The following is a 20,012-nucleotide window of genomic DNA, read 5'->3' on the forward strand; positions in this document are numbered from 1 at the left end:
ACCAAGAAACAAAAGTTAATAATAAAAATAATCTTAGTCAGATAACCAGTCGAGCAAATGGAAAGAAAATTACAAGGTGATGAAGGCAGAAGAGCATGTTTAGAGAGAATATGTTCTTGGATTTGTAGCTGGTGACATGAGAGACATGTGACAGGACAGCCTTCTCATAATCAGAATGGAGGTTTTGACTGTGTTGCAGAACTGTGAGAATATAGCACTCTCTACTGTGATTGGAAAAAGAAGGCTTGCCCATGATACTTTATCATTTGAAATAATAAAGTCTAACTACTGTGCTCAATTAGAACCACCTGATTAAAAAAAAATAAAAGAGTACAGGTATTGATCACATCAAACGTTTTCATTGAGAAGTTGACAAGGACACTCATACAGTTTATCGTGGCTGATCTCAGAAGCTTTCCTGTGTATGAGAAACAGAACTACAGGCCTTTTTGTATAAGTTCCTGTATATCTTGTCCATGCTGTTCTCAAAGATGGGTCGGTGGGATTTTCCTTTATAAGAGGCTGCCCTGTTGGACCAGTATTCACCATCATCCAAATGGAGAGTGCCACGTGGCCGTTGAAATGAGCTATAGAAAAGGATATAAACGATTAAAACAATAGTGAAGCAAAATGAGAGGTGGGATATAAAAATTAAATATTTACTAAGAACTTTATAGGCTTGATAACACTTTTTTATTTGTTAGAAAGAAATACTGACTTTTTAAAAGGCTAAGTTTATTTTTTAAATAAATAATGAACCCACTTCAATAAATTAAGTACTTATTATAGATAAGACCTCTCAGGCATGTTAGATGTGCCATGTAAAACTGTTATGTTCTTGCTATTAAAGGTTACAAATATTTTATTCATCTATTTGGAATCTCAATCCACAGAAAACAATTTCTTCCCTGACTTATCAGTCTCATGATTTTACAGTACTTGTGAACTGTGAAACAAGAACTCTTGAAGCTGGATATCTATAAAAAGAATTTGCTGTTTCACCTGGAGTCAATCTGCCACATGAACACAATAAAAGTGGTCATGAAAAAAGGCACAAAGTGGCTTAGAGCCTGCCGTACCCTTAGAGCCTGACACAGTGTCGATGAGGATGTAAAATAATGAGAACACTTATACACTTTGCAAAACCGTTTGGCATGACTCAGTAAGGTTACATACACAACTCTAGCCAACCCCCTGGCTCCTAAGTATCCCAGCAAAATCCTCACATGTGTGCACCAGAAGATATGTGCCAACATGTTCATAATCACACGCTTTGTAATAGAACTAAAAACTGCAAGCAATCTAAATATCCGTTTATGTTGGAACAAAAAACTGAGCTGTGGTGAGTGCATACAGTGGTATAATATGCAGCAGGGAAAATTAAAGATCTACGGCTACATGCATCAACATAGATGAAACTGAAAAATTAATTCAGTGCAAAAAAGAAAACTTCAAACAATAAACAGTTAAAATTACATTTGTGTAGAATAGTTTAAAACAAGGAAAATTAAATAATTCATTGCTTAAGGGTAGATACATGTGTGGTATAACTATAAAGAAAAAAGAAAAATCACAATAGCAGTTATTTCTATGGAAAGAGGTGCGACTTGTTAGCGGCATAAGGTTATGTTCTATTTCTTAAGTTGGATGATAAGTAAATGGGCACTCCTTTTATTGCTGTTGCTATTTAGGACACACAAGTCTTAAGTATATACCTCTGTTACGGCTGACATATTTTATAATAGCATTAAAAAATTCACTTCTGTAAATCGTGTTAACAGGTGTCTCTATCTCCTGATGGCTTTGCTAAAATGGGAATCTACCTCATATATTCCAGCAATCTTACTAGATTTTATCAAACTTTCTTTACACCTGGTACCAACTCTTTCACACTGGAAAATTTTGAAAATGATAACATGATTAACCTTACTTTTACTTTGTCCATTCAGTTTCAGAGAGGTAATTAACACAATTTTAAATAATGTTAGTATAATCTTTAAAATATTTCAAAAGGCCTTAGCCAAGTCTGCAATGCTATTGCTTTCATATAGTTTCCACCTTTCATTAGCTTAGCTTCAGAAACAGTCTAGCCAAATGAATACAAGTTCTTTCATACAGTTTCTCACAATCCAAACTCCTGCCTAAAAACAGTCACTCAAAACAGTTTTTTGGACATTTTGAGTCAAATGGTAAAGAAATCACATACATAAACACATTAATAGAATATTTCTGCATATACTCTGTACCTCTGCAAACATTCTACAAGTCTAAGGCCCCACGTTTGCCTCTGTTCCCTCATATTACTTTCAGTTCAGTTCAGTTGCTCAGTTGTGTCCAACTCTTTGTGACCCCACGGACTGCAGCATGCCAGGCTTCCCTGTCCTTCACCACCTCCCGGAGCTTGCTCAAACTCATGTCCATCAAGATGGTGATGCCATCTAACCATCTCATCCTCTGTCGGTCCCTTCTCCTCCTGCCTTCGATCTTTCCCAGCACAGGGTCTTTTCCAGGGAGTCAGTTCTTCGCATCAGGGGGCCAAAGTATTGGAGTTTCAGCTTCAGCATCTGTCCTTCCAATGAATATTCAGGACAGATTTCCTTTAGGATTTCCTTTAGGATTGACTGATTTCCAAGGGACTCTCAAGAGTCTTCTTCAACACCACAGTTCAAAAGCATCAATTCTTCAGCACTCAGCCTTTTTAATGGTCCAACTCTCACATCCTTACATGACTACTGGAACAACTACAGCTTTGACTAGATGGATCTTTGTTGGCAAAGTAATGTCTCTGCTTTTTAATACGTTGTCTAGGTTGGTCATAGCTTTTCTTCCAAGGACCAAGTATCTTTTAATTTCATGGCAGTGGTCACCATCTGCAGTGATTTTGGAGTCCAAGAAAATAAAGTCTCTCACTGTTTCCATTGTTTCCCCATCTATTTGCCATGAAGTGATGGGACAAGATGCCATGATCTTAGTTTTCTGAATGTTGAGTTTTCAGCCAGCTTTTCACTCTCCTCTTTCACTTTCATTAAGAGGCTCTTTAGTTCCTATTTGCTTTCTGCCATAAGGGTGGTGTCATCTGCATATCTGAGGTTACTGATATTTCTCCAGGCAGTCTTGATTCCAGCTTGTGCTTCATCCAGCATGGCATTTCACATGATGTACTCCACATAGAAGTTAAACAAGCAGAGTGACAATATACAGCCTTGATGTACTTTTTTCCCAATCTGGAACCACTGTTCCATGTCCAGTTCTAACTGTTGCTTCTTGACCTGCATACAGATTTCTCAGGAGGCAGGGAAGGTGGTCTGGTATTTCCACCTCTTTAAGAATTCTCCACATAGGAAAGCCCTCATAATACTTTAGGAGTCCCCATATGTTATCTTTTTTTCATTGGATTGTATTTGCTTTATTTGTTGCTGTGTTTTGTTTTACATCAAGTCATGCACTAATTAATATTCACAAAGCACAGATCTGTACTTTATGTCCCTGTTGTCCATAGTCATCAACTTTACTGCATAATAATGTCCTTTTCTGAACTCTGTATTTTGCCAGGCTAGTTCTACCACAATAAACCTACTCAACACAAATTTGAATTTCTATTAAGCCACTACCCAAATCTCAGAAAAGTAAGCAATAGTAGGGACATTAACTTTGAAAATCATTGTGTAGGTTTTTCTGATATTGTAAATCTAATTCCTAATCTCTATCATAAATTATTATATTTAACACCATCAGGCATAGATTTGCTACTGCTTTGGTATTATTAGACAATACTTTTTTTCATATCACAAAGCTGCTTTAAAATATCAATGCTATCTCAATGGCTTGCAATGAATAAATAAAGTCCAATAACCTTTTCAGAAGCAACTGTGAACCTGGAGAGTTTCTGTAAAAAAAGAGCTGAAGTGGTCAAAACAGATATCCTAAAACGCTTTAAAAATCTTGCAGATTTTGACAGGGAGATATTTCTTTTTAAAATTGTAAAACTTTAGACAGTATTGTGGTTCTCTGGAAAGAATTGGGAATTGGCTCATCCTGTAAGTCTGAATTGCAAAGTAGAGATGTTTGCAAAACAGGTCCTAATATAGCCCATGGATAGGTGCAAACAAAGAACAGCAGAATCTTAAAAGCAACATTTACTTCTAGACATAGAAGCACTGGCTATCTAACTAATAGATTGTGAACATATTGAGTCAATTCTAATTTTCCATTACTAAGAACATTAATAAGCTTAAAATGGGTAAGCAACACTAAAACATCTTATTATAGTAATAGGCTTTTAAAGACCACACTTCTGTATTTTACTAAGAGTATCTCCAGCATTCATTCATTCAAAGCACTCAAAGTTTCTACTCTACAAAGCATAGCATCAGTGTTATGTAACATAAAATGGTTATCTTCAAAGCAGGATAAAATTGCTATTTTATTAAATGCAGCATAGATATATATATTTTTAGCAATTTTCTCTTGCTACTTCAATAGGGAGCTCTCTATTTAATTATGACAATGCTATTAAAAAAAAACACACAAAAAAGAACAGAGACTAGGATAATATCTGCGAACTAAGCACTTTCAAAATTTAAATGTTGTTAAGATATAAATTATAAATTTTTAAAGCCTTGCATATATTTAGACAAGAGAAAGGTCTTACGCAGCTTAACATGTACTAGGATACCAAGGGCATGACTAGGTTTTATACTCAGAAAAGGAGGAACTCACTTGAAACCCTGACAGTGTTTTCTGTATCAGTATGAAATGAAGACCAAGTACATACCACTTTACACACGGTATTCAGATAACATATCTATAAAGTGATATACATGAAGAAAAGGTCAGAGGATAAGATACATGGCACACAAATGATAAGAACAGGTGGCAAGAATACACAAAAGAACTATAAAAAAAGATCTTTATGACCCAGACAATCACTATGGTATGATCACTCACCTAGAGCCAGACATCCTGGAATGAGAAGTCAAGTGGGCCTTAGGAAGCATCACTATGAACAAAGCTCGTGGAGGTGATGGAAATCCAGTTGAACTATTTCAAAATGCTGTTAAAGTGTTGCACTCAGGTCAGCAAATTTGGAAAACTCAGCAGTAGCCACAGGAGTGGAAAAGGTCAGTTTTCATTCCAATCCCAAAGAAAGGCAATGCCAAAGAATGTTCCAACTATGGCACAACTGCACTCATCTCACACGCTAGCAAAGTAAAGCTCAAAATTCTCCAAGCCAGGCTTCAGCAGTATGTGAATCGAGAACTTCCACATGTTCAAGCTAGATTTAGGAAAGGCAGAGGAACCAGAGATCAAATTGCTAATATCCGTTGGATCATCAAAAAAGGAAGAGAGTTCCAGAAAAAACATCTATTTCTGCTTTACTGACTAAGCCAAAGCCTTTGACTGTGTGGATCCACAACATACTGTGGAAAATTCTTCAAGAGATGGGAATACCAGACCATCTTACCTGCCTCCTGAAAAATCTGTATGCAGGTCAAGAAGCAACAGTTAGAACTGGACATGGAATAGCAGACTGGTTACAAATTGGGAAGGAAGTACGTCAAGGCTGTATATTTCCACCCTGCTTATTTAACTTATATGCAGAGTACATCATGTGAAACGCTGGGCTGAATGAAGCACAAGCTGGAATCAAGATTGCCTGGAGAAATATCAGTAACCTCAGATATGCAGATGACACCACCCTTATGGCAGAAAGCGAGCAGGAACTAAAGAGCCTTTTGATGAAAGTGAAAGAGGAGAGTGAAAAAGTTGGCTGAAAACTCAATATTCAGAAAACTAAGATCATGGCATCCGATCCCATCACTTCATGGCAAATAGATGGGGCAATGATGTAAACAGTGAGAGACTTTATTTTCCTGGACTCCAAAGTCACTGCAGATGGTGATCACTGCCATGAAATTAAAAGATGCTTGCCCTTGGAAGAAAAGCTATAACCAACCTAAATAGCATATTAAAAAGCAGACACATTACTTTACTGACAAAGATCCATGTAGTCAAAGCTTTGGTTTTTCCAATAGTCATGTATGGACGTGAGAGTTGGACCATAAAGAAAGCTGAGAGCCAAAGTTTTGATGCTTTTAAATTGTGGTATTGGAGAAGACTCTTGAGAGTCCCTTGGACTGCAAGGAAATCAAACCAGTCAATTCTAAAAGAAATTTGTCCTGAATATTCATTGGAAGGATTGATGTTGAAGCTGAAACCTGTTGTGAAGAATAGACTCATTGAAAAAGACCCTGATGCCGGGCAAGATTGAAGACAGGAGAAGGGGCTGACAGAGGATGAGATGGTTGAATGGCATCACCGACTCAATGGACATGAGTTTGAGCAAGCTCCAGGAATTGGTGATGGACAGGGAAGCCTGGCATGCTGCAGTCCAGGGGGTCACAAAGAGTCAGACACAAATGAGTGACTGAATAAATATACTGGATGGATGTATGATGGATGTATGGATAGATGTAAGTAAGGAATGTAGGAAGGAAAGATTCAAAATCCTGGAGATCAGGATAGATGATAGGGAGAGGCTTTAATATGAGGTAATAAAATTGTGAAAGCATTTTGCATCTTTAAAGATACAACAGAAAATAAAATGTCATAAAATATCATTAAAGCCATCAAGAGACTTCTGGTTCAAGATGCTGGAATAGAAAGACATGCACTCATCTCCTCCTGCAAGGGCACCAAAATCACAACTAGCTATTGAACAACCATCCACAGGAGGACCCTGGAACCTACCGAAAAAGATACCCCATGTCCGAAGGCAAAGAAGAAGCTGCACTGAGATGGCAGGAGAGGCACAATCACAGTAAAATCAAATCCCACACCCTCTGGGTGGGGGACTCACAAACTGGAGACCAATAGTACCAAAGAAATTCTCCCACTGTTGTGAATGTTTGGAACCTGACATCAGGCTTCCTAGTCTGGGCACTCGACAAAGGGACTGGGAATCCTCAGGGAATCCGATCTTGAAGGCCAGAGGGATCTGATTATAATGCTTCCACAGGGTTGGGGGAAACAGAGACTCCAGTCTTGGAGGGCACAAACAAAACCTTGAGTGCACCAAGACTCAGAGGAAAGGAGCAGTGATTCCACAGGAAACTGAACCCAAACTACCTGCTAGTGTTGGAGGGTCTCCTGTGGAGGTGTGGGTCAGCAGGGGCCCACCACAGGGATGGGGGGACTGGTGGCAGCTGTCTGGGAAAGCCCCGTCTTGGCGGTCACCCTTAACTCCCAAGGGATGGGTCACCTCAGGCCAAAAAGCTACCAGAGAGGGAGCAAACCCTTCCCATCAGCAGATAATCAGATCAAAGATTTACTGAGCAAGGCCCTACCCACCAGAGCAAGACTCAGTTTTTCCCACCACAGTCCTTCTCATCAAGAAGCTTACACAAGCCTCTTAGCCTCTGCCATCAGAGAGCAGACAGAAGAAGCAAGAACCACAATCCCACAGGGAGTAAAACAAAACCATGTTAAGAAAGTTAATTAGTACGAAAAAGCAGAAAGTTACATCCCAGATGAAGCGACAAGATAGTGTCAGAATAGTGATAGTGGTTGATCCCGCTGTCAGAGGATGTCTGCAGAGCGGTAATTTTGGCCAAGATCTCAAGTTCCCTTTTGACTTCTACTGAGAGAAGCTTTAAGGCAAGCAAGTGGGTAATTACTTTGAGTGTGATTCCCTCATATTTGAGATGGAAAGTAGAATGGGAGTGACTTCTTGCCCTATTATATAACTTGGGGATAAAACAAATAATATCATAATCATTCATCCATGGACTAGTGTCTCCCTAATACACTCTCTAGTCTCTCCTGAACATATTTACAGCCTATGCATACACATAATATTCTAGACGACCAGGGATAGATAGAACTTTATCAAGGACAACTGTGGCTATCTTGTCCCTGGAATTTTATTGTCTGTTCATTAAGCAGTAAGTAAGATCTCAAGTACTCCCATACTGTTTGCTATTATCAGAATAATGATAGTGAATATGATTCAGGATCTTGGAAAAAGAATGGAGGTAAAGATTGAGATGATGCAAGAAATGTCTACCACAGACCTAAAAGAACTAAAGAACAAACAAACAAGAGATGAATAGTACACTAGAAGGAATCCATAGCAGAATAACTGAAGCATGGATAAATGACCTGGGGGACAGAATGGTGGAAACCACTGCCACGAACAGAATATAGAAAAAAGGATGAAAATAAAAGAAGCCAGCCTAAAAGACCTCTGGAACAACATTATCACATGAACATTCACATTATAGGGATCCCAGGAGGACAAGAGAGAAAAAGGACCTGAGAAAATATTTGAGGAGATAATAGCTGAAAACTTCCCTAACATGGAAAAGGAAATAATCAACCAAGTCTTGGAAGCACACAGAGTCCCAGGCAGGATAAACCCAAGGAGGAATACACTGAGACACATAACAATCAAACTGACAAAAATTAAAGACAGAGATAAAATATTAAAGCAACAGGGGAAAAACAACAAAAAAAAACATATAAGGGAACTCCCATAAGGCTGATTTCTCAACAGAAACTTTACATGACAGAAGGGAACAGCATGACATATTTAAAGTGATGAAAGGGAAGAATGTACAACCAAGAATACTCTACTCAGCAAGACTCTCCTTCAGATTTGATGGAGAAATCAGAATTTTTACAGACAAGCAAAAGTTAAGAGAATTGCACCACCAAACCAGCTTTACAACAAATGCTAAAGGCAGAAAATAAGAGAAGGAAAAGCCCTACCTAAAGAAAATAAGCCCCAAACAATTAAGAAAACGGTAATAGGATTACCTTAAGGTAAGATTTAATTACCTTAAATGTAAATGGATTAAATGCACCCAAAAGACACAGATTGGCTGAGCAGATGAAAACCTGTGCATGTATGCACTTCCACTTACATTACTCTACTTGACCCCCCAAACTGTATGCAGTTATTTTATATTGTTAGGTTAATCATGTCCCCATTATGACTTGCAATTGTAATTATCTTTTATTTTTTGTTTGACTATTGATTGTGAAAACTGATAAACATCTTTTACTATTGTGATTATGTAACTATTACTCACTTAATACTACTGTATCATGATTGGTCAACAGAAATATTATAGAATTCTATATCACCAAAGCTACCATTTAATAGAAAAACCTGTAATCACTTTTTAAAATCCATATGCATATCAGAATTACCTTGGAATTTTTTGGAAAAAAAAAAAGACAACAAGATTTCTTGGTAAATTATAGCAGTAGTTCTCAAACTTTAACACACATCAGAGTCATCTGAAGGGCTTATTACAACTCAGATTATTGAGTCTCACACCCAGAATAACTAACTGAATATGTCTGAGGTGGGGTCCAAGAATTTGGATTTCTAACAAATACCAGGGTATTTATGATACCACTCATCTAGGAACTACAGTAAATTATTGGCTTTTCTATAGAAATGTGAAACTTTAGGGAAAAAATTGGATGTTGTTTAACTTCTTTTACTATTCACATAAACTACATAGTAAACATTAATAGAAGTTTATTCAAATGAATTTACTGAAGACTGGTTACTTACAGGTCACTTACTTCCCTTTCTTGGATGTGTAGAAATGAGCCACTGACAAGAAATAAGATCTGATTGCTTTCATCATCATTAATTCCACTGTTGATTCCTCATCTAGAGATGTTATTAAATATCACAACCATACAGTGTTTACTTAAATAATGCCTTAAAGCTTCAACAAATGCAATTGATCATTATTAATAAAGGACTTAATTTTAATATCTGAACTTTTTTAAAAAAACTGAGCTCCTAGTACACATCAGAGACCTTGATACACAGTCAAAAACAAAGGTAGGAAAAACATCGGTGCCTTATGCTTAACATGAGGAGGCAAGACAGACACAGAATGAAACAATCATTATGGGATAAATACTGCCAATTGCAAATATATACGTGAGAGGAAATGGTAGGATAAAGGAAAAAACGACAGTCTAAGATCCAACCAGTCCATCCTAAAGGAAATCAGTCCTGGGTGTTCATTGGAAGGACTGATGTTGAAGCTGAAACTCCAATACTTTGGCCACCTGATGTGAAGAGCTGACTCATTTGAAAAGACCCTAATGTTGGGAAAGATTGGAGGCAGGAGGAGAAGGGGACGACAGAGGATGAGATGGTTAGATGGCATCACTGACTCAATGGACATGAGTTTGGGTAAACTCTGGGAGTTGGTGATGGACAGGGAGGCCTGGCATGCTGCGGTTCATGGAGTTGCAAAGAGTCAGAATATGACTGAGCAACTGAACTGAACTGAACTGAACTGCTGAGGTCATAAAAGGTATCTCAGAAGATGGAATAACTTGAGCTTAGTCCTAAAGAATGGATAGACATTCACTAGATAAACAAGATGGCATTGGTTATTCTCTATATCATACTATAACAGAACCAAGGCACAAATTATCTGAAACATCCTAATATACCAGGTCACACAAAATCCAAAGAATTCAAATTAGAATTAAGCAACATTTTTCTCACTTAAAACTGAAAGTTTATTCTTGTTCAAGGGACTTTAAGTCTATGTATTATTTTGATTTTTTTTTCCATTTACTAGTACCAAAGACAGCTTTTTGGCTATGTGTTACACCTTGGTAAATTCATCAAGTTAACTGGATAGTGAGCAATGGCAGGAGATTAAAATTACAGTCAATCTGTGTTATTCAAGAACATATAGTCAAAGTTTAAACTAGTCACTTTGAGATTACGTTATAAACAATTTCATAATTATAACATTTATGTTGAGCATATTCCTACTGTTAGTAACCTGCAAAATATGTACAAGTAAATAGAAAACAGTTTATATAAATAGCCAGTCCCATAAAAGGACAACATAGCTAAAAATTCAGGGCGATAGTTATAAATGGCCATCTAATGTTCTAAACATGAAATTAAAATTATTTTTATACTCTTCTCTATTTCTGTGGCCAACTCCCATCATGAAGTATCACCCCTTGCCTGATATTTCAGTTCAGTTCAGTTTAGTCGCTCACTCGTGTCCGACTCTTTGCGACCCCATGATTCGCAGCACGCCAGGCCTCCCTGTCCATCACCAACTCCCAGAGTTTACCCAGACTCACGTTCATCGAGTCAGTGATGCCATCCAGCCATCTCATCCTCCATCGTCCCCTTCTCCTCCTGCCCCCAATCCCTCCAAGCATCAGAGTCTTTTCCAATGAGTCAACTCTTCGCATGAGGTGGCCAAAGTACTGGAGTTTCAGCTTTAGCATCATTCCTTCCAAAGAAATCCTAGGGCTGATCTCCTTCAGAATGGACTGGTTGGATCTCCTTGCAGTCCAAGGGACTCTCAAGAGTCTTCTTCAACACTACAGTTCAAAGGCATCAATTCTTCCGCGCTCAGCCTTCTTCACAGTCCAACTCTCACATCCATACAAGACCACAGGAAAAACCATAGCCTTGACTAGAGGGACCTTTGTTGGCAAAGTAATGTCTCTGCTTTTGAATATGCTATCTAGGTTGGCCATAACTTTCTTTCCAAGGAGTAAGCGTCTTTTAATTTCATGGCTGCAGTCACCATCTGCAGTGTTTTTGGAGCCCAAAAAAATAAAGTCTGACACTGTTTTCACTGTTTCCCCATCTATTTCCCATGAAGTGATGGGACCGGATGCCATGATCTTCATTTTCTGAATGTTGAGCTTTAAGCCAACTTTTTCACTCTCCATTTTCACTTTCACCAAGAGGCTTTTTAGTTCCTCTTCCCTTTCTGCCATAAGGGTGGTATCATCTGCATATCTGAGGTTATTGATATTTCTCCCTGCAATCTTGATTCCAGCTTGCGCTTCTTCCAGTCCAGCGTTTCTCATGATGTACTCTGCATATAAGTTAAATAAGCAGGGTGACAATATACAGCCTTGACGTACTCCTTTTCCTATTTGGAACCACTCTGTTGTTCCATGTCCAGTTCTAACTGTTGCTGCCTGATATTTAGTTAGGACTAATTCTCAAACTGGACAGTGATGCTGCTGCTGCTGCTGCTGCTAAGTCGCTTCAGTCGTGTCTGACTCTGTGCGACCCCATAGACGGCAGCCCACCAGGCTCCCCCGTTCCTGGGATTCTCCAGGCAAGAACACTGGAGTGGGTTGCCATTTCCTTCTCCAATGCATGAAAGTGAAAAAATAAAGTGAAGTCGCTCAGTCGTGTCTGACTCCTAGCGAATTATACAACAATGAAGGGAATTTTCAACATACTGAAAACTGAAGAAATTTGAAATACATACAGAAGGTATTAAAAAGAGAAAGAGTATCTCAGGACCCTGGTAATTGGTAACGGTACAATAGCAAATGTCTAAAATTTCCTGAAAGATAGGCAGTATGAAAGTTGAGAAGGACTATCTTTATAGTAGTAAATTCTTTCCCCAATCCAGCTCTCAAATCCCAAATTATTAGAAGTAAAAGGTCACTTAATAATTTCTTAATAAGAGATTTCTTTCAAGTGAATTTCATATTCAAAGGTGATAGAAGAGACAGGACAGTTAGCATGGGAAATGTAATAACAAGTACTCTGATAACCACAATGAATATCTAGATCATAAGATAAAGGATTGAGTCCTGGGCATAGATTTTTCTGGGAAAAAAATACAAAAGAAAATAATTTCTCATTATGAATATTCTTTATTTGATTGTCATTATATTTCCCTTTAGTTCTTTAAACATAGCTGCTACATCCTCGGGGCCAGCTCAAACTGTTTTTAATAATTCATTTTCCATGTGTATGGGTCACACTTTACTGTTTCTTTGCATGTCCCATAATCTTTTGTCAAAAACAACAATTTAGATAAAAATTGCAGCAACTCTGGGTTCTGGATCTTTACCTAGAGTTGTTGTTATTTGTTTAGTGACTTGTCTAGACCTATGCCATGGAGTCTGTTTCCCTTGCACACTGTAGTTGCTGGTGTCTCTTGTTCTTTTCTTTTTTTTTTTAAATTATTGTTTCCATTTTTAAGCCTGGCCTTCTAGAGGTTGCCCTGGATCAGCATAGCTTCAGTCAGTTCAGTTCAGTTCAGTCGCTCAGTTGCGTCCGACTCTTTGCGACCCCATGAATCACAGCACGCCAGGCCTTCCTGTCCATCACCAACTCCCGGAGTTCACTCAGACTCACGTCCATCAAGTCAGTGATGCCATCCAGCCATCTCATCCTCTGTCGTCCCCTTCTCCTGCCCTCAATCCCTCCCAACATCAGAGTCTTTTCCAATGAGTCAACTCTTTGCATGAGGTGGCCAAAGTACTGGAGTTTCAGCTTTAGCATCATTCCTTCCAAAGAATACCCAGGACTGATCTCCTTTACAATGGACTGACTGGATCTCCTTGCAGTCCAAGGGAATCTCAAGAGTCTTCTCCAATACCACAGTTCAAAAGCATCAATTCTTCGGCACTCAGCATAGCTAGCTGCAGCTACTGCTGCTAAGTGGCTTCAGTCGTGTCCGACTCTGTGTGACCCCATAGACGGCAGCCTACCAGGCTCCCCTATCCCTGGATTCTCCAAGCAATAACACTGGAGTGGGTTGCCATCTCCTTCTCCAATGCATGAAAGTGAAAAGTGAAAGTGAAGTCATGTCTGACTCTTAGCAACCCCATGGATTGCAGCCCACCAGGCTCCTCTGTCCATGGGATTTTCCAATGACTGGTCAGAGTCAATAACCCTATAAAGTTTCCATTTTTTTGCCAATGGATCTATGTGTAGCTTAGGGAATATATTTAACATTTATCTGGTTGACAAAACTGCCCTGGAGTTTGCTTTCTGCCTTCACAAGATCTGACATTCATCCATGGACTAGTGGCTCCTTAATACACTCTCTAGTCTTTCCTGAACATATTTACAGCCTGTGCATACACATAATATTCTAGACAACCAGGGATAGATAGAACTTTATCAAGGACAGCTGTGGCTATCTTGTCCCTGGAATTTTATTGTCTGTCCATTAAACAGTAAGTAAGATCTCAAGTACTCCCTTACTGTTTGCCAGTAGGATCATTATTGTTTCCATTAATCCCTCTACACATGTCATTTCCTATACTATGCTCCATATAAAGTCAGTCCCCTCAGGAAGAGGAACTGCCTGACTTTTGGCATAACTGCCCCAAAACTTTTGTGCCAAGGATCTGGGGGTCCAGGTGGGCCTTGGAGCTCCAAGGAAAATGGCATAGACTCCTAATGCTCTTATAGAACTTCAGTAGATTTTCTTGATAAATGTTTTTCAATTTGTAAGTTTTTAGTCAATTTCCAGAGTCCTTAAGTCTTTTTTTTTTTGATAATTCCATTCAGTTTTGTTGCTTTTGGAGGAGAGGATTTGCTGTGATCCTCACTCAGCCATTCCAGAGGTCCATGTGGACTTCCCCTTGACCCCGGTGTCAGAGGATGTCTGCAGAGGGGTAATGTTGGCCAAGATCTCAAGTTTTGACTTCTGCTGAGAGAAGCCTTAAGGCAAGCAAGTGGGTAATTACTTTGAGTGTGATTCCCTCATCTTTGAGATGGAAAGTAGAATGGGAGTGACTTCTTGGCCTATTATATAACTTGGGGATAAAACAAATAATATCATGATCAGTTCAGTACCTTCTGGAGTTAATAACAAAGGTACTCTTATAAAATGTCTTGAAGCATTAACCATTCTGTCCTATTGTTTCAATTATGTCCTAAGGGTCCAAGAGAAGAGGCAAGGAGTGTACTGTAACCTTAAAAATGTGTCAATATAACTTTCCTGATGCTCTGCTTAACTCTCTCACTGGAGAGGTACTAAAACAGTCTCAGGTGACCTAAAGCTGAGCCATTAACATTGCCTGTGAACTGGAAAAAGAATCAATACTAAGGCTTATGGCAAACTTTAAACAGAAACAAGTGCTTTTCCAAATATGGTCTTTATATTACTTGCATTAGAATCATGTACAATATTTTTAAAAATGCTAATTTCTAGGTCTCACTCCTATATATAAGGAACCAGAATCTATGGAAGTAGAAAGTAGAAATCTATATTTTTAGAAGCAATATCATGCATCTAAAATTTTGAAAATCAGACTGTTTACCAACCCTTTATCAACCCTACTCACTTCTTATCCAAAGTAGAATTAATTATGTGGATATAGAACACAAAATTGGAATGCTAATCCATATGACAATAATTTAGGGAACAGAAGTCTAAGTAACAATAATAAATGGTAAAAATTCTTCCCAAGGTATGTACTTTCTTGCACCTTCCTTTTCCTGTTTGAATTACTTCTTCTTCAAACTCACTTAAAATACAGGGAAAGTAGAGTATTCCTCTAAGATTGGGAAGCAGCAACTTTGGACAGGAGTTTACATTTATACTCTGTGTAATGAACACAAGGAAAAGTCCTCACATGTTCATGAAACGCTTACACGAGCCTACCACGGTAAAGATCAGAGATTTCAGTCCATATCCCTGGTTAGCAATAAAACATATTCCATTATCTGGAACTTTTTTCCTTACACTTGTTCAGAAAACTCAGGAAGGCGGAAGACATAGTAATCAGTGGTATAGCATCAATCAGTCATACAGACTCAGAGAAATTTTAGTTATATAAACTCAAAATTTACACATTCAGTTTTTAACACCACACTTAATGGCAATTAACACAGTTTTCAAAAGTCTTCATGAGATATGTTAGTATAATTTTGCAAAAATTTTATTATTACTACAACATTTCTGAAATTTTAGGCTAGAAGAGCTGAATTTCTCCTATACTATTGAAAAATAATTTTTAAATTATAATAAATTAAAATAATTTAGCTTACTTATGGACAAAAATTATGAAACCTGTTGTTTGGATGAGAGTTAATATATCCTGAAATAAATTAGGACTATGTGGATTTGCAAGGCAGCCAAATACACTGTAAATTTTAAGTAGAAAGAAAGGCAACACCATTAACTGACCATATCTGTTTTCATTGAAAATTTTCAGTAATGCAAACATTAAAACATTTTACTAGGATTTTATATAGCTAAAATAAAATATAAATAAGTAAATAAATAAATATAAAAATTTGTCACAAATCCTGCAGATTAAAAACAAGGTTATTTGGACACTAACTATGAGAAGATCTCTGTACACTGCATTAGTCAAGCTCATACCTATACTCTGGGTCACTGTCATAGGCAGAGTCTCTATATAAAAGACCTCTTTTCAGTTCCAGTTCATCTTCTTTCTCTGGGTCTCGCTCATCCTGAAAAATTTAAAGATTTCCATTAATTTATTTTATAATTAAAATTACACCCATGTTTCTTGGTAATTGTGATCCCCCTCTCCCAATACAAGAGACTGAATTAAATGCTGAATTTCTTAAGAAAAGAAACAAAAAGGTAAATGAGAATTTATTATTCTGTTAAATAAAACTAATATAGCTTTTTTTCTGTTATAGTATCACTTACACTGTTTATCAGAGACTAGCACACAGATGTTTCTTGCATCAGTGAATGATTAGGAATGGATACTGTCTCAAGATACATAATAAAATGTGCAGAAGTGATAGTTCACATACTTTCCCCTGGTGGCTCAGATAGTAAAGCATTTGCCTACAATGCGGGAGACCTAGGTTCGATCCCCAGGTTGGGAAGATCCTCTGGAGAAGGAAATAGCAACCCACTCCAGTACCCTTGCCTGGAAAATCCCATGGACGGAGGAGTGTGGTAGACTACAGTCCATGGGGTTGCAAAGAGTCGGACACGACTGAACGACTTTCATTTCACTTCAAAAAGATTATACCTACACTCTGAAAAATAAGTATTTGGGAAAACTATGCAGATGTAAGCATTTAGACATACCTATGACCCCCCAAAGAAGTGACTTAGCTTTATCACTCATATGCCAAAATGCAGTAACAAGCCATGAGAAGTGAAAACAAAAGCAAAGTAGTTGCAATCAAAACACATGGCTCCTCCCACTCCAGGCAGCCTCTTCTTTACTCCTGACAGATCCACTCAAAGGCAGAAGAAAAAGAATTCTAAAGAGACAGCTTTTTTTGTAAACTATGTCATTCACAGTAGTGCTCTTATATATATTAACTTTATATAATTCAGTATCAAATATCTTTCTCAACTATTGAATAATACTCTTATTCTACAGTCAAATAGGCACAGAAATAGAACTGATGGTAAAGGAACTAGTAAGCACAAATAGACTGTTATAAGGATTAGTATTAATATGTTATTCTTCATTTTATGTTAGAAATTTGTTAAATAAAGATTATGAAGAAAAATGATTTTAAAAATTTGGTGATGGCATGAAATTAATTAGGAAGAGAGCATTCAGTTAAAAAAAGTAGGGACTTCACTGATAGTTCAGTGATTAAGAATCCACTTTGCAGTGCAGGGCATGCAGGTTCAGTCCCTGGTCAGGGAACTAAGATCCCATACGCTGTGGAGCAACTAAGCCCACGTGCCACAACTACTGAACCAGCATGCTCCAGAGAGTCCGCATTCTGCAGCAACTGAAGCCCACATGCTCTGCAGCCTGTGTGCCACAACTAGAGAGCCTACGTGCCACAACTACTGAAGCCCTGGGCACTGGGAGTCCACACATCACACTAGAGAGTCTGTGGGAGGCAAGATCCAGCATGATGCAACAGAGATTGTGTGCTGCAACTAAGACCCAACACAGCCAGATGAATAAGTAAATAACGTAAGCAATAAATACTACAACAGGTTTGAAAATCACAGAAAATGTGAACATATATTTAGAATTATTATAATTTCCAGGTGAATTGAGCACATTACCATTATGAAGCAACTCCATTTATTTCTTTTTTTTTTTTTTTTTTCATTTATTTCTATTAATGCTTTTTCCCCTGACATTTTTTGGTTTACTTTTAATATAGCTATAATAGTGCTTGGATGATAAGTATTTGTACTTTTATTTTCAACTTTTCCTTGTTATCATATATATATCTTTTTCTTAAATACTATATAGATGGATGTTGCTTACTTTTGTCCAGTCTGATAAATCAATGAAGAAGAGTATATACTATATTATCACAGAAAATGTTATTGCCAGTAGTGAGTACAAAAAACATTACAAGAGAAAGTGCAAGGAATAAAAGAAAAACACCAATACAGTATACTAACGCATATATATGGAATTTAGAAAGATGGTAACGATAATCCTGTATACGAGACAGCAAAAGAGACACTGACGTATAGAACAGTCTTATGGACTCTGTGGGAGAGGGAGAGGGTGGGAAGATTTGGGAGAATGGCATTGAAATATGTAAAATATCATGTATGAAACGAGATGCCAGTCCAGGTTCAATGCACGATACTGGATGCTTGGGGCTGGTGCACTGGGACGACCCAGAGGGATGGCGTGGGGAGGGAGGAGGGAGGGGGGTTCAGGATGGGGAACACATGTATACCCGTGGTGGATTCATTTTGATGTTTGGCAGAACTAATACAATTATGTAAAGTTTGAGAATAGAATAAAATTAATTAAAAAAAATAATAAAAGAAAAAACATTTACTCATTTCTAGATCATATAATAAATGACATCAGAAATAAACATAAATCAATATTCCTTATTTAATTTTGTCAGTACGGTTGAAAAAAATTTTTGACCAGAAGTAATAAAAACGTAGACTGAATTTTAAAAGTTTTTGTATGAAAAAATACAGAACTGCCTTTAAGATCTGAATCTTAAATATTCATTAAATAACCCCTGTTTTGAGCTGAGGAGACACGGGTTCAATCCCAGGGTCAGGAAGATCCCCTGGAGAAGGGAATGGCAACCCACTCCAGTATTCTTGCCTGGAGAATCCCATGGACAGAACAGCCTGGTGGGCTACAGACTATGGGGGTCTCAAAGAGTTGGACATGACTGAGTGACTGAGCATACACAGCACACTTACTATCCTAGACTCTGAGGACAGAAAGATGATTAAGACATGATTCCTGCATATACATGAAATAAGATTAGTTTATTCTGTGAATATATATGAGTAGAATGGATCGACAGGTAGAATTATTATGAGATACAATAAAGGACAAAATGAAGAAGACCTTTCTAATAAATAGAACATTCTAAAGCCAGAACAGTGTCTTAAGAGGGAGTAAGATCACAGTCACTAAAGCTATTTCTACAGAGCACTGATAGCTATCCAGAACCAAGGAGTTCAGGGAGGGAAATTCTGCCCCAAGAAACAAAAAGACTATATAGCCTTTATGGCTATTCTTTTCAAATTTTAAGACTGTATTTTGGGACATTTATCATACATATGCAAACACATACGTATCTCTTACAAGCATCCTTATAGGCTTTTTTTTTTAAAGATTAAATTGTGAAAAAGCAAAGAGGCAACAAACAACACACTTTATCCAAAGCTATTAACTATGAGTAAAGCAAGTATTTGAAGAGATATATCAGTCTCATTAATGCCAGAAAAATTCAGTTCTGGGGCATGGAGGAGGGATTCCCTTCTTATTTCTCATCAACATTCCCATTTGCCCACATGTAAACACAGATGAATGACACCAATATTTGCTGAGTTCCTTCAAGGTATCCAGGACTGAATTAGGTACTTCTCATATGAATATCTTATAAGCCTTCAATAACCTTATAAAAAAGGCACTGAAACTTGGAAAAATTAATAACTTACCCAAAGATTCAAGTTATTAAGTGGCAGAGCTGGAATTTAAACCCAGATAATTTACATTCTCTTGTCTGCTACAATGCAAATAAGTTGGGCTATAAAATAAAAATATCCATTCTAAGCCATTAGATTATTCCCCTATATGAAAATTAAGGTCAAAGTCTTTCAGCTAATATCTATTCAGTTAGTTTTTTAAGAGGATATTCTGTAAAAATTTAACATAGAAGAAACTTTTTTAGGAATTCCATGAAGAAAAATTTTTCTTTCAGCAAAAGTCATTAATAAAATGACACTTTATTAAAAGAAGCTGTGGGCTCTCCTTCCCTGAAACTGGCA

At 37.6% G+C, this 20,012-nt stretch overlaps 1 protein-coding gene across 4 annotated transcripts in view; it reads right to left on the bottom strand.

Moving 5' to 3' along the window:
- Positions 1–339: 339 nt before the first annotated feature.
- Positions 340–20,012, bottom strand: part of SPATA6 (spermatogenesis associated 6) — a 166,169-nt gene continuing 146,496 nt past the window's right edge. For all 4 annotated transcript variants that reach the window (XM_086387312.1, XM_086387303.1, XM_086387295.1 and 1 more), the window contains 2 exons: positions 16,170–16,261; positions 340–587 (listed from right to left, as the gene is read on the bottom strand). In XM_086387312.1, coding sequence (XP_086243438.1) covers positions 407–587; positions 16,170–16,261 — 273 coding nt within the window. In that variant the 3' untranslated portion in view covers positions 340–406. The remainder of the gene's footprint in view (positions 588–16,169; positions 16,262–20,012) is intronic.

Source organism: Bos grunniens, chromosome 3, assembly GCF_055505025.1.
Source record: "Bos grunniens cultivar Pamir isolate PY7600 chromosome 3, Bosgru_T2T1.0, whole genome shotgun sequence".
In the NCBI taxonomy this organism is placed as follows: Eukaryota; Metazoa; Chordata; class Mammalia; order Artiodactyla; family Bovidae; genus Bos; species Bos grunniens.